Source organism: Vigna unguiculata, chromosome 6 (genome assembly GCF_037176805.1).
Source record: "Vigna unguiculata cultivar grain cowpea cultivar isolate G323 ecotype 2 chromosome 6, ASM3717680v1, whole genome shotgun sequence".
NCBI lineage: Eukaryota > Viridiplantae > Streptophyta > Magnoliopsida > Fabales > Fabaceae > Vigna > Vigna unguiculata.
In genome coordinates this window covers 20,260,225-20,275,564 of record NC_140797.1, presented here as the reverse complement: position 1 = coordinate 20,275,564, position 15,340 = coordinate 20,260,225, and the positions used below count along the sequence as shown (strand labels likewise).

At 35.9% G+C, this 15,340-nt stretch overlaps 1 protein-coding gene and 1 pseudogene across 1 annotated transcript; both read left to right on the top strand.

Moving 5' to 3' along the window:
• The first annotated feature begins 955 nt into the window (after positions 1–955).
• On the top strand, positions 956–2,382 carry LOC146885650 (uncharacterized). The gene is given in 2 exon segments (XM_085675032.1): positions 956–1,077; positions 1,899–2,382. Coding segments are annotated over 2 exon segments (606 nt in total).
• Positions 2,383–3,932: 1,550 nt separating this feature from the next.
• LOC146885649 (uncharacterized) lies at positions 3,933–8,062 on the top strand (annotated as a pseudogene).
• Positions 8,063–15,340: the final 7,278 nt, after the last annotated feature.

Genomic DNA, 15,340 nt, shown 5'->3' with positions numbered 1-15,340 from the left:
CGAATTTGCTTCTTATCGACGGAGAAAATGCATAATAAAGCACTATGAACAAGGTTCCTTTTTAAACATGGAAGTTGGTGTGTTTCATTCACATGCTTATCCTTTTGTTCCTGTAAAATGACATCACAAACTGTAGAAGAAAAAACATTGACGAATAAACTTTCTCTAGTTCCATTTCTTTTTCTTTATTTTCCCTTCCTTCTACAGTTTATATTACTTCTTTTTCTATTCTTTCTTTTCCTATTTTCTCTTTCAGCCTATGTTGATCCTTACTGACTTGTCTTGGTGTCATAAATTTCTACTTCTTTTGATGTTCCTCATGCCTCATATAAAGGGAACGTTCATCAAGATGAAGTGTTTTAAAACGAAGCCATGCCCAACCCAAAAGAAGATGACAAGAGTCCATGGGAGCAATATCACATAATACTTCTTTCACACATTGCCATGTACTGAATTTGATCCATGCTTGATCCAGATGAAAGGTTGCTGGTAAGTGGAGTTTCTCCAACAATCTTTGGCTCACAACATTGTTTTCGCTTCCGTAATCGAATGCAACTAAATATGGATGACCTTCGGTTAAACACTTTGTATAATAAACTTCCTTTCCTATTCCAAATCTAGATAACCAGGCTCTGAATACCAAATGATGTGAATCCACAGGGTTCGATTCGTTTGACTGATCTATCATTGTTGGAATGCTAACAAGCAAGAAATTTGAGAAAGTATTTAAAACGATAAAATGGGAACATAAAAGAAGATGGAACGGAAATTGATAGTCAATAGAACTTTAGGCACATTACTTAGGACTGTTATAAAGAAAAATCTTAAGTCTTGGGAAGCATGTTTGCCTCATGTTGAGTTTGCTTATAATAGGGTTGTCCATAACACAACTAATTATTCACCTTTTGAGATTGTATATGGATTTAACCCTTTAACTCCTCTTGATTTGCTACCTATGCCTAACATTTCCATGTTTAAGCATAAAGAAGCACAAGCTAAAGCTTACTATGTGAAGAAGTTACATGAGCAAGTAAGGGGTCAAATTGAAAAGAAAAACGAAAGCTGATGAAGGATTATGTTGTCTTCTTTTTAAGATTATTGAATATGGTGTGAGTTGATTAAGAAAGCTAAGTGAAATCCCCACTGGACATTAAGTGAAATCCCCATGCAAGATAAGGCTTAAAAGTATTCACTCCCAAGGGAGGAAACTCTCACAAATGGTTGAGACACAAGAGTGTTTTTACTTCAAAATGTTCAACCCTTTTACATGTCTAGGAGCACCCCTTATATAGAAGAGTTTAGGGGCCTCTAAGAAAATAAAAGATACCTAAGGATGTCTCTACAAAAACCTAACCCTAGCTTCTAGAAACTAGGTCAAATAAGGTTACAAAAAATGAGAGACAAAAGAGCTAGCTATGGTGTGTGCAAGGCTAATTTCGTTCTAGCACAAAAGGAGACAAAGAATGTGTCTCATATGTCTCCAAAAAGTGGCCAAAGAGTGCTAAAAACAAAGGAGACCAAAGGTACATAGGTACACTTGCTTCATGCCTTTTACTTTATGCTTTATGCCTTTGCTTTACTCTCTCTTCCACATCATTTATGCTCCCCAATCACCATGCGCCACCTAGCATTGCTTTCTTACTCCTAATTAACCTACAAAGCAAATAAACATAGATTAGCATGTTGGCTTAAGTCAAGTTAACTATAGTCAATAAGTCAAACCTAGTCAAAGGTCAACAAGTCAACCAAAGTTGATTCAACTAAGTCAACTTTGGGAATCAAAAATAATAAACACAAATGAAAAGGGATGAAGGATTAGTGAACTTCCTTTCTAAACATGCTTAGTCTTCTTAAGCATGTGCCTTCATCCTTGGTTGGGGTCAATCCTTCATCAAAAGCTATGCAAGGCAAGCTAACAAAGGTAGAAAGAAGGTTGTCTTCCAACCTGGAGATTGGGTTTGGGTGCACATGAGAAAGGAAAGGTTTCCAGAACAAAGAAAATCAAAGCTTCAACCAAGGGGAAATGGTCCATTCCAAGTGTTTGAAAGAATAAATGACAATGCTTACAAAATTGATCTGCCTGGTGAGTATAATGTTAGTTCCACATTCAATGTGTCTGACTTATCCCTTTTTGATGTAGAGGGAGAATCTGATTTGAGGACAAATCCTTCTCAAGAGGGAGAGAATGATGGAGGTGTGACAATGAGCAAAGACAATGATCCACTTGAAGAACTTGGAGGACCTATGACAAGGTCTAGAGCAAAGAAAGCAAAAGAAGCTCTACAACAAGTGTTGTCAATATTATTTGAGTACAAGCCCAAGTTTGAAGGAGAAAAGACAAAAGTTGTAAATTGCATCGCGACCCAAATGGAAGAGGACTAACGCGCCAGATTAATGCAGTTTCTTTTATTTAAATAAAAGGCCATTTGACATCTTAAGAACCAGCCTTGGAAGACTAAGAAGACCTTGCTGAATAATTTTGGATGACTTTTTGGCTGCCCCAATTTCAGTTATAATTAGCCATTAGGTAGTGGACAATTATTAGGTTGATTGGTTTATTATTAGCATTAGTGCGATATAATGACAATTAATGGTCTTTTTGTAACCCTAATGGTTAAAGCCTCTATATAAGCTGAACCATTTCTTATCAATGAAATCAAGTTAAGTTTTGTTCAGAAATTCAATTTTCTATCTAATAGTGAGAGTGATTCTCCTAGTTCTTGAGTAATTCAAGAACCCTTGGCTGTATCAAAGGATTTTTCCATCCTTTGTGTGTTGCCTCCTTTGGAAAGAGTGATTCTTTCCTTCCACTTTTAGATTCACCCCTTATTACTTTCTTCTTCACCCAATTTTCAAAAGAATATCTCATTCTGCCCACAAAACATCTCGTGGTCATAACTGGTTCTTACCCTAAAAGAAAATGAAAATCCTAAGTCAGCCCTTGTGCAATGAGATTCATATCATTTGGTATTCAGAGCTTCGGTTTAAGGGTTTGAACGTCAAATTGGTAACATCCTTCCTTCTTTCTTATTTTACCAATTCATTACCTTATTACTTGTATTATTTATGTGTGTGCTGAATCATTGCAAAAGTTAGGCCCTTCTAAAAGTTAAAAAAAAAGAAAATAGTTACAACAATTCGTAATTGTATTTAAACTATGAAAAAAAAAATTGGGTCGAATGATTCATGCCTCGTAACAATTTTTATAAGGTAATATATTGGTGTTATTGAAGGATTGTTGTTGATTTCCTTCTTTTTACCTACTTTTCTTGGCCTTTTTTTTTCTTCTTTTTCTTTGTTAACCTTTCTTTGTCTACTTACAAGCGTTTCGCTGCACATATTGGAGAATTGTTCTTTGTTATGGGCATAATCTCTTGAATTGCCTAAGAAACCAAGGAGAATTTGAGTGGTAAAAGGCAAGAGTGTTTTATTTTTAGTAAAAGCCAATCTGTGAGTGCAAACACTTGAGTGGGTGAGAAAATTTTCAAACACCATATATATATTTTGTTCTTGTTACCTTGATCTGTTTGTTAATCATGGCAGAAAGGAATGATATTCAGATGCAAATTGCTGCATTATCTCAACATTTGGAGAGGTTGATGAAGCAACAACAAGATGAGTTTCATGATAGGTTGGACCAACTAGAGAATAGAACCCCACCAAGAGGAGGAGGAGGAGGGCCACAAAGGAATGAAGGGAGAATAGAAGGAGTAAGGTTGAATGTGCCACCTTTCAAGGGGAGGAGTGATCCTGAAGCTTACTTGGAGTGGGAGCTCAAAATTGAGCATGTATTTTCTTGCAATAATTATAGTGAGGAGCAAAAGGTAAGGCTTGCAGCAACTGAATTTTCTGATTATGCTTTAATTTGGTGGAACAAGTTGCAAAGACAGAGGATTAGAGATGAGGAGCCTTTGGTGGACACTTGGGGTGAGATGAAAAGGGTCATGAGGAAGCGGTATGTACCTTCTAGCTTCCATAGGGACTTAAAATTGAAACTACAAAGACTTTCTCAAGGAAGTAAGGGAGTAGATGAGTATTATAAGGAGATGGAGATTCTTATCATCCAAGCCAAAATTAAAGAAGATCCTGAGGTAACTATGGCACGTTTCCTTAATGGATTAAATCATGATATTAGAGATGTTGTTGAGTTACAGGAGTTTGTGGAGATGGAGGATCTATTGCATAAAGCCATACAGGTAGAACAACAAATTAAAAGAAAGAGTACAACAAGAAAGAGTTCTACCAATTTCAATTCTTCAAACTGGAAAGATATAGTAAAGAAAGAAGGTGTTGCCTCCTCTAGCAATTCAGTGCTTTCTAATGAAGGAAAAATTGTTCAAAAGAAACCTGAACATCCACCAAAGAGGACTAGAGAAGTGAAATGTTTTAAATGTTTGGGCATGGGACATTATGGCTATGAGTGTCCTACAAAGAAGACTGTTCTTCTTAAGGATAATGAGGAGTACACAAGCGATTCTGATGATGATGATGGAGAGGTAGAAGAGAGTGATGGCGAATTGAAACCTAATGTAGGAGAGTTATACATGATTAGAAGGATGTTGGGAAGTCAAGTCAAGGCCGAGGATGCATCTCAAAGGGAGAATATTTTTCATACAAGATGTTCAGTTAATGGTAATGTATGTTTGGTAATCATTGATGGAGGAAGTTGTACCAATGTGGTGAGTTCAAGATTAGTGTCAAAAATGAACATGGACATTAAACGACATCCTAGGCCATACAAACTTCAATGGCTTAGTGAAGGAGAAGAAGTCCAAGTGAAACAGCAAGCTGAAGTCTCTTTCTCCATTGGGAAATATGAAGATAGGATCTTATGTGATGTGGTTCCCATGGAGGCTAGCCATATTCTTTTGGGAAGACCGTGGCAGTATGACATTAAAGCCATTCATGATGGTTTCACTAACAAAATCTCTTTCATGTATCAAGATAAAAAAGTGGTCCTCAAACCCTTGTCTCCTAAAGAGGTGTGTGAGGATCAAATAAAAATTAGAGAAAAGTTAGCAAATGAGAGAAAGAGTGAAACACTTGAAAGGAAAAAAAAAAGAGTGAAACACTTGACAGGAAAATGAGAGAAAATGAAACATTTGAGGGTAAGCAAGTTTATTTAGCAAGAGAAAGAGAGGTAAGGAGGGTGCTTTGCGCAAGACAACCCCTCTACTTATTGTTTTGTCAAAATCAAATTTCCAATTCTGACCAATTTGGCAAATTTGAATTGCCCTCTAGTATTGAGTCCCTTTTGCAGGATTATAAAGATGTGTTTCCAGTAAGTGTCCCTGATGGTTTGCCACCTTTGAGAGCAATTGAGCATCACATTGATCTCATTCCGGGAGCTGCTTTGCCCAATAGGCCAGCTTATAGGAGCAACCCACAAGAGACCAAAGAGATTGAAAAACAAGTTACTGAACTCATGAGTAAAGGTTGGGTGAGGGATAACATGAGTCCATGTGTTGTACCTGTGATTTTGGTGCCCAAAAAGGATGGCTCATGGAGGATGTGTTCTGATTGTAGAGCAATAAACAACATCACCATCAAGTATAGGCATCCAATTCCAAGGTTAGATGATCTTCTTGATGAACTTTATGGTGCATGTGTGTTTTCTAAAATTGATCTTAAAAGTGGCTATAATCAGATTAGGATTAGAGAAGGTGATGAATGGAAAACTGCTTTTAAAACTAAATATGGATTGTATGAGTGGTTGGTTATGCCCTTTGGTTTGACAAATGCACCTAGTACTTTTATGCGGTTAATGAACCATGTCTTAAGAGAGTTTATTGGTAAATTTGTTGTGGTGTACTTTGATGATATTCTGATCTATAGCACCAGTCTTGAGTTGCATGTTGAGCATTTGTAATCTGTTTTGGTTGTTCTTAGAAAAGAAAAATTGTATGCCAATTTGGAAAAATGCATCTTTTATTCTGATCATGTGGTGTTTTTGGGTTTTGTTGTGAGTGCTAAAGGTGTACAAGTTGATGCGGAAAAGGTCAAGGCCATCCAAGAATGGCCTACACCTAAGACTGTCAGTGAGGTGAGGGGTTTTCATGGTTTAGCAAGTTTTTATAAGAGATTTGTTAAGGATTTTAGTACCCTGGCTGCACCTCTAAATGAAATTGTTAAAAAGAATGTGGGTTTTAAATGGGGAGAGAAACAAGAGGAGGCCTTTGCTTCCCTCAAGCATAAGCTAACTAATGCACTTATTCTTGCCATGCCTAATTTTGCAAAATCTTTTGAAATTGAGTGTGATGCATCAAATGTGGGTATTGGGGCTGTTTTGCTGCAAGATGGACATCCCATTGCTTATTTTAGTGAAAAGTTAAGTGGGGCTGCCCTTAACTATTCTACTTATGATAAGGAATTGTATGCTTTGGTTAGAGCTTTAAAGACTTGGCAACACTATTTGTTACCCAAAGAATTTGTCATTCACAGTGATCATGAGTCCTTGAAATACTTGAAAGGACAAGGTAAGCTTAATAAGAGGCATGCTAAATGGGTAGAGTTTTTGGAGCAATTTCTTTATGTAATCAAGTATAAAAAGGGGAAAGGAAATATAGTGGCTGATGCACTTTCTAGGAGGCATGCATTGCTTTCTATGCTTGAAACTAAACTGTTTGGTCCTGAATCTTTGAAAGACATGTACAAGGATGATGCAAATTTTGCTGAAATATATGCTGCATGTGAAAAGTTTTATGAAAATGGTTACTATAGGCATAATGGATTCTTGTTTAAATCAAATAAATTGTGTGTGCCTAAGTGTTCCATTAGAGAGTTGCTTGTGACTGAATCACATGAAGGAGGTTTGATGGGTCATTTTTGGGTTCAAAAGACTTTGGAAATTTTGCAAGAGCACTTCTTTTGGCCTCATATGAAACGTGATGTACATAAGTTTTGTGATCACTACATTATGTGTAAAAAAGCTAAATCTAAGGTGAAGCCTCATGGATTATATACTCCTTTACCTGTTCTTGAATATCCTTGGACTGATATTTCAATGGACTTTGTTATGGGGCTGCCTAAAACAAAGAATGGAAAGGATTCTGTCTTTGTTGTTGTTGACAGATTTTCTAAAATGGCACACTTCATACCTTGCAAGAAGGTGGATGATGCTTGTCATGTGGCTGACTTGTTTTTCAAGGAAATAGTAAGACTTCATGGACTACCAAGGAGCATTGTGAGTGATAGGGATACGAAATTCCTTAGTCACTTTTGGAGGACCTTGTGGGGTAAGATTGGTACTAAATTGTTATTTTCTACTACTTGTCACCCATAAACTGAGGTAGTCAATAGAACTTTAGGCACATTACTTAGGACTGTTATAAAGAAAAATCTTAAGTCTTGGGAAGCATGTTTGCCTCATGTTGAGTTTGCTTATAATAGGGTTGTCCATAGCACAACTAATTATTCACCTTTTGAGATTGTATATGGATTTAACCCTTTAACTCCTCTTGATTTGCTACCTATGCCTAACATTTCCATGTTTAAGCATAAAGAAGCACAGGCTAAAGCTGACTATGTGAAGAAGTTACATGAGCAAGTAAGGGGTCATATTGAAAAGAAAAACGAAAGCTATGCAAGGCAAGCTAACAAAGGTAGAAAGAAGGTTGTCTTCCAACCTGGAGATTGGGTTTGGGTGCACATGAGAAAGGAAAGGTTTCCAGAACAAAGAAAATCAAAGCTTCAACCAAGGGGAAATGGTCCATTCCAAGTGCTTGAAAGAATAAATGACAATGCTTACAAAATTGATCTGCCTGGTGAGTATAATGTTAGTTCCACATCCAATGTGTCTAACTTATCCCTTTTTGATGTATAGGGAGAATCTGATTTGAGGACAAATCCTTCTCAAGAGGGAGAGAATGATGGAGGTGTGACAATGAGCAAAGACAAGGATCCACTTGAAGAACTTGGAGGACCTATGACAAGGTCTAGAGCAAAGAAAGCAAAAGAAGCTCTACAACAAGTGTTGTCAATATTATTTGAGTACAAGCCCAAGTTTGAAGGAGAAAAGACAAAAGTTGTAAATTGCATCGCGACCCAAATGGAAGAGGACTAACGCGCCAGATTAATGCAGTTTCTTTTATTTAAATAAAAGGCCATTTGACATCTTAAGAACCAGCCTTGGAAGACTAAGAAGACCTTGCTGAATAATTTTGGATGACTTTTTGGCTGCCCCAATTTCAGTTATAATTAGCCATTAGGTAGTGGACAATTATTAGGTTGATTGGTTTATTATTAGCACTAGTGCGATATAATGACAATTAATGGTCTTTTTGTAACCCTAATGGTTAAAGCCTCTATATAAGCTGAACCATTTCTTATCAATGAAATCAAGTTAAGTTTTGTTCAGAAATTCAATTTTCTATCTAATAGTGAGAGTGATTCTCCTAGTTCTTAAGTAATTCAAGAACCCTTGGCTGTATCAAAGGATTTTTCCATCCTTTGTGTGTTGCCTCCTTTGGAAAGAGCGATTCCTTCCTTCCACTTTTATATTCACCCCTTATTACTTTCTTCTTCACCCAATTTTCAAAAGAATATCTCATTCTACCCACAAAACAACTCGTGGTCATAACTGGTTCTAACCCTAAAAGAAAAAAAAATCCCTAAGTCAGCCCTTGTGCAATGAGATTCATATCAGATCTTTTGAAGGACTTTTATTTTTTCACAAGTTGAAACTAATTCTGTTCTTCGATGATCAAACTCAACTTGATATTTGTTACTTTCCAATGGTTGCAATCCGTCGATAACATTTCTTGGCAGCAGTACCCCACCTTGATATGTAACAATAAATAATTCCATGCATTGTGTTTGATGAATTTGCTTCTTATCGACGGACCAAATGCATAATAAAGCACTATGAACAAGCTTACTTTTTAAACATGTAAGTTGGTGTGTTTCATTCACATGCTTATCGTTTTGTTCCTGTAAAATGACATCACAAACTGTAGTAGAAAAAATATTGACGAATAAACTCTCTCTAGTTCCATTTGTTTTTCTTTATTTTCTCTTTCAGTTTATATTACTTCTTTTTCTATTCCATCTTTTTCTGTTTTCTCCTTCAGCCTACATTGATCCTTACTGACTTGTCTTGGTGTCAGAAATTTCTACTTCTTTTGATGTCCCTCATGCCTCAAATAAAGGGAACGTTCATCAAGATGGAGTGTCTTAAAACGTAGTCATGCCCATCCCAAAAGAAGATGACAAGAGTCAATGGGAGCAATATCACACAATACTTCTTTCACACATTGCCATGTACTGAATTTGATCCATGCTTGATCCAGATGAAAGGTTGCCGGCAACTGGAGTTTCTCCACCAGTCTTTGGCTCACAACATTGTTTCCGCTTCCGTAATCGAATCAACTAAACATGGATGGCCTTCGGTTAAACACTTTGTATAATAAATTTCCTTTCCTATTCCAAATCTAGATAGTCAGGCTCTGAATACCAAATGATGTGAATCCACAGGGTTCGATTCGTTTGACTGATCTATCATTGTTGGAATGCTAACAAGCAAGAAATTTGAGAAATTATTTAAAACGAGAAAATGGAAACATAAAAGAGGATGGAACGGAAATTGATAGACATCACACTTCCAAGAATGGAAGATAAGCCTAAGAGTTGAAACACACAAAGGGATAAAGGACCTTTGATGAAACTCATGAATTCTTGTATCACTCAAGAACTTAGGAGAATCACTCTCACTAACATAGATGAGATAAAACTCGTTTATTTTCTGAATCAAAATTTAGCATGCCTTCGTTGATGAAAATGGTTTAACTTATATACGAGCTTTAACCATCAGAATTACAAAAGACACATAAATTTCAATATCAACCCGCTTAAAGCTATTAATTAATGATTCATTCAAGCTAATAACGATCCGCTACTTAATGGTTGATTGTAACTGAATTTAAGGCTACCAAATGTCCTCCACAAACATTGAGCAAAGGTCCTTTTGATATTTCAAAGGATGGTTCTTAAGTTGGCATATGGACCCTTATTTCAACTTGAAGATCAAGCAAAACTTAAGCCCATTAATTGGTTAAGCACAAACACAATTTGGTCAGCCAATTTTACAAAGCATTGGGCCCTTATTTAAATAAAAGAAACTGCATCAACACGGCGCATTAGTCATCCTCCATTTTACCCATATGCAATTCACATCATACCCTCTGTCTTCGACAAGCTTTGTCCCGAATCTTAAGGCACTAGTTTTAATGTAAGTTTATTATGATCTTTTGAAGGACTTTTATTTTTTCACAAGTTGAAACTAATTTTGTTTTCCAAGGATCAACCTCAACTTGATATTTGTTATTTTCCAATGGTTGCAATTCGTCGATAACATTTCTTGGCAACAGTACCCCACCTTGATATGTAACAATAAATAATTCCATGCATTGTGTTTGATGAATTTTCTTCTTATCGACGGACGAAATGCATAATAAAGCACTATGAACAAGCTTCCTTTTTAAACATGGAGGTTGGTGTGTTTCATTCACATGCTTATCCTTTTGTTCCTGTAAAATGACATCACAAACTGTAGAAGAAAAAACATTGACGAATACATTCTCTGTAGTTCCATTTCTTTTTCTTTATTTTCCCTTCCTTCTGCAGTTTATATTACTTCATTTTCTATTCTTTCTTTTTCTATTTTCTCCTTCAGCCTACGTTGATCCTTACTGACTTGTCTTGGTGTCATAAATTTTTACTTCTTTTGATGTCCCTCATGCCCCAAATAAAGGGAACGTTCAACAAGATGGAGTATTTTAAAACGAAGCCATGCCCATCCCAAAAGAAGACGACAAGAGTCCATGGGAGCAATATTACATAATACTTCTTTCACACATTGCCATGTACTGAATTTGATCAATGCTTGATCCAAATGAAAGGTTGCTGGTAATTGGAGTTTCTCCACCAATCTTTGGCTCACAACATTATTTTCGCTTCCGTAATCGAATGCAGCTAAACATGGATGGCCTTCGGTTAAACACTTTGTATAATAAACTTCCTTTCCTATTCCAAATCTAGATAGCCAGGCTCTGAATACCAAACGATGTGAATCCACAGGGTTCGATTCGTTTGACTGATCTATCAATGTTTGAATGCTAAAAAGCAAGAAATTTGAGAAATTATTTAAAACAAGAAAATGGAATGGAAATTGATAGACATCACACTTCCCAGAATGGAAGATAAGCCTAAGAGTTAAAACACACAAAGGGATAAAGGACCTTTGATTAAACTCATGGATTCTTGAATCACTCAAGAACTTAGGATAATCACTCTCACTAAGATAGATGAGATAAAACTCGTTTATTTTCTGAATAAAACTCAGCTTGCCTTCATTGATGAAAAACGTTCAACTTATATAGGAGCTTTAACCATAAGAATTACAAAAGACACATTAATTTCAATATCAACCCGCTTAAAGCTATTAATTAATGATCCACTCAGGCTAATAATGATTCACTACTTACTGGTTGATTGTAACTGAATTTAAGGCTACCAAAAGTCATCCACAAACTTTGAGCAAAGGTCCTCTTGATCTTCCAAAGGTTGGTTCTTAAGTTGGCATATGGACCCTTATTTCAACTTAAAGATAAAGCCAAACTAAAGCCCATTAATTGGTTAAGCACAAAAACAATTTGGTCAGCCAATTTTACAAAGCATTGGGCCCATATTCAAATAAAAGAAACTGCATCAACACGGCGCATTAGTCATCCTCCATTTAACCCATATGCAATTCACATCATACCCTCCTTCGAGAAGATTTGTCATGAATCTTAAGACACTACTTTTAATGTAAGTTTATTATGATCTTGTGAAGGACTTTTATTTCTCCACAAGTTGAAACTAATTCTCTTCTTCCAGGATCAAATTCAACTTGATATTTGTTACTTTCCAATGGTTGCAACCCCTTGATAACATTTCTTGGCAACCGTACCCCACCTTAATATGTAACAATAAATAATTCCATGCATTGTGTTTGACGAATTTGCTTCTTATCGACGGACCAAATGCATAGTAAAGCACTATGAACAAGCATCCTTTTTAAACATGGAAGTTGGTGTGTTTCATTCACATGCTTATCCTTTTGTTCCTGTAAAATGACATCACAAACTGTAGAAGAAAAAACACTGACGAATAAACTTTCTCTAGTTCCATTTCCTTTTTTTTATTTTGCCTTCCTTCTGCAGTTTATATTACTTCTTTTTCTATTCTTTCTTTTTCTGTTTTCTCCTTCAGCCTACATTGATCCTTACTGACTTGTCTTGGTGTCATAAATTTCTACTCCTTTTGATGTCCCTCATGCCTCAAATAAAGGGAACGTTCATCAAGATGGAGTGTTTTAAAACGAAGCCTTGCCCATCCCAAAAGAAGATGACAAGAGTCCATGGGAGCAATATCACATAATACTTCTTTCACACATTTTCATGTACTGAATTTGATCAATGCTTGATCCAGATGAAAGGTTGCAGGTAACTGGAGTTTCTCCACCAATCTTTGGCTCACAACATTATTTTCGCTTTCGTAATCGAATGCAACTAAACATGGATGGCCTTCGGTTAAACACTTTGTATAGTAAACTTCCTTTCCTATTCCAGATCTAGATAGCCAGGCTCTGAATACCAAACGATGTGAATCCGCAGGGTTCGATTCGTTTGACTAATCTATCATTGTTGGAATGCTAACAAGCAAGAAATTTGAGAAATTATTTAAAACGAGAAAATTGAATGGAAATTGATAGACATCACACTTCCTAGAATGGAAGATAAGCCTAAGAGTTGAAACACACAAAGGGATAAAGGACCTTTGATTAAACTCATGGATTCTTGAATCACTTAAGAACTTAGGAGAATCACTCTCACTAACATAGATGAGATAAAACTCGTTTATTTTGTGAATAAAACTCAGCTTGCCTTCGTTGATGAAAATGATTCAACTTATATAGGAGCTTTAACCATCAGAATTACAAAAGACACATAAATTTCAATATCATCCCGCTTAAGGCTATTATTTAATTATCCACTCAAGCTAATAACGATTCGCTACTTAATGGTTGATTGTAACTGAATTTAAGGCTACCAAAAGTCATCCACAAACTTTGAGCAAAGGTCCTCTTAATCTTCCAAAGGTTGGTTCTTAAGTTGGCATATGGACCCTTATTTCAACTTGAAGAGAAAGCAAAACTAAAGCCCATTAATTGGTTAAGCACAAACACAATTTGGTCAGCCAATTTTACAAAGCCTTGGGCCCTTATTTAAATAAAAGAAACTACATCAAAACGATGCATTAGTCATCCTCCATTTGACCCATACGCAATTCACATCATACCCTCCTTCTTCGAGAAGATTTGTCCCGAATCTTAAGACACTAGTTTTAATGTAAGTTTATTATGATCTTGTGAAGGACTTTATTTTTTCCCAAGTTGAAACTAATTCTCTTCTTCCAGGATCAAATTCAACTTCATATTTGTTACTTTCCAATGGTTGCAATCCGTCGATAACATTTCTTGGCAACAGTACCCCACCTTCATATGTAACAATAAATAATTCCATGCATTATGTTTGACGAATTTGCTTCTTATCGACGGACCAAATGCATAATAAATCACTATGAACAAGATTCCTTTTTAAACATGGAAGTTGGTGTGTTTCATTCACATGCTTATCCTTTTGTTCCTGTAAAATGACATCACAAACTATAGAAGAAAAACATTGACGAATAAACTTTCCCTAGTTCCATTTCTTTTTCTTTATTTTCCCTTCCTTCTGCAGTTTATATTACTTCCCTTTCTATTCTTTCTTTTTCTGTTTTCTTCTTCAGCCTACGTTGATCCTTACTGACTTGTCATGGTGTCATAAATTTATACTTCATTTGATGTCCCTCATGCCTCAAATAAAGGGAACGTTCATCAAGATGAAGTGTTTTAAAACGAAGCCATGCTCATCCCAAAAGAAGATGACAAGAGTCCATGGGAGCAATATCACATACTACTTCTTTCACACATTGCCATGTACTGAATTTAATCCATGCTTGATCCAGATGAAAGGTTGCTGGTAACTGGAGTTTCTCCACCAATCTTTGGCTCACAACATTATTTTCGCTTCCGTAATCGAATGTAACTAAACATGGATTACCTTCGGTTAAACACTTTGTATAATAAAATTCCTTTCCTATTCCAAATCTAGATAGCTAGGCTTTGAAAACCAAATGATGTGAATCCACAAGGTTTGATTCGTTTAACTGATCTATCATTGTTGGAATGCTAACAAGCAAGAAATTTGAGAAATTATTTAAAACGAGAAAATGGCAACATAAAAGAAGATGGAAAAAAATTGATAGACATCACACTTCCAAGAATGGAAGATAAGCCTAAGAGTTGAAACACACAAAGGGATAAAGGACCTTTGATTAAACTCATGGATTCCTGAATCACTCAAGAACTTAGGAGAATCACTCTCACTAAGATAGATGAGATAAAACTCGTTTATTTTCTGAATAAAACTCAGCTTGCCTTCATTCATGAAAATGGTTCAACTTATCTAGGAGCTTTAACCATCAGAATTACAAAAGACACATAAATTTCAATTACAACCCGCTTAAAGCTATTAATTAATGATCCACTCAAGCTAATAACGATCCGCTACTTAATGCTTGATTCTAACTGAATTTTAGGCTACCAAAAGTCATCCACAAACTTTGAGCAAAGGTCCTCTTGATCTTCCAAAGGTTGGTTCTTAAGTTGGCATATGGACCCTTATTTCAACTTGAAAAGAAAGCAAAACTAAAGCCCATTAATTGGTTAAGCACAAACACAATTTGGTCAGCCAATTTTACAAAGCCTTGGGCCCTTATTTAAATAAAAGAAACTACATCAAAACGATGCATTAGTCATCCTCCATTTGACCCATACGCAATTCACATCATACCCTCCTTCTTCGAGAAGATTTGTCCCGAATCTTAAGACACTAGTTTTAATGTAAGTTTATTATGATCTTGTGAAGGACTTTATTTTTTCCCAAGTTGAAATTAATTCTCTTCTTCCAGGATCAAATTCAACTTCATATTTGTTACTTTCCAATGGTTGCAATCCGTCGATAACATTTCTTGGCAACAGTACCCCACCTTCATATGTAACAATAAATAATTCCATGCATTGTGTTTGACGAATTTGCTTCTTATCGACGGACCAAATGCATAATAAATCACTATGAACAAGATTCCTTTTTAAACATGGAAGTTGGTGTGTTTCATTCACATGCTTATCATTTTGTTCCTGTAAAATGACATCACAAACTATAGAAGAAAAACATTGACGAATAAACTTTCCCTA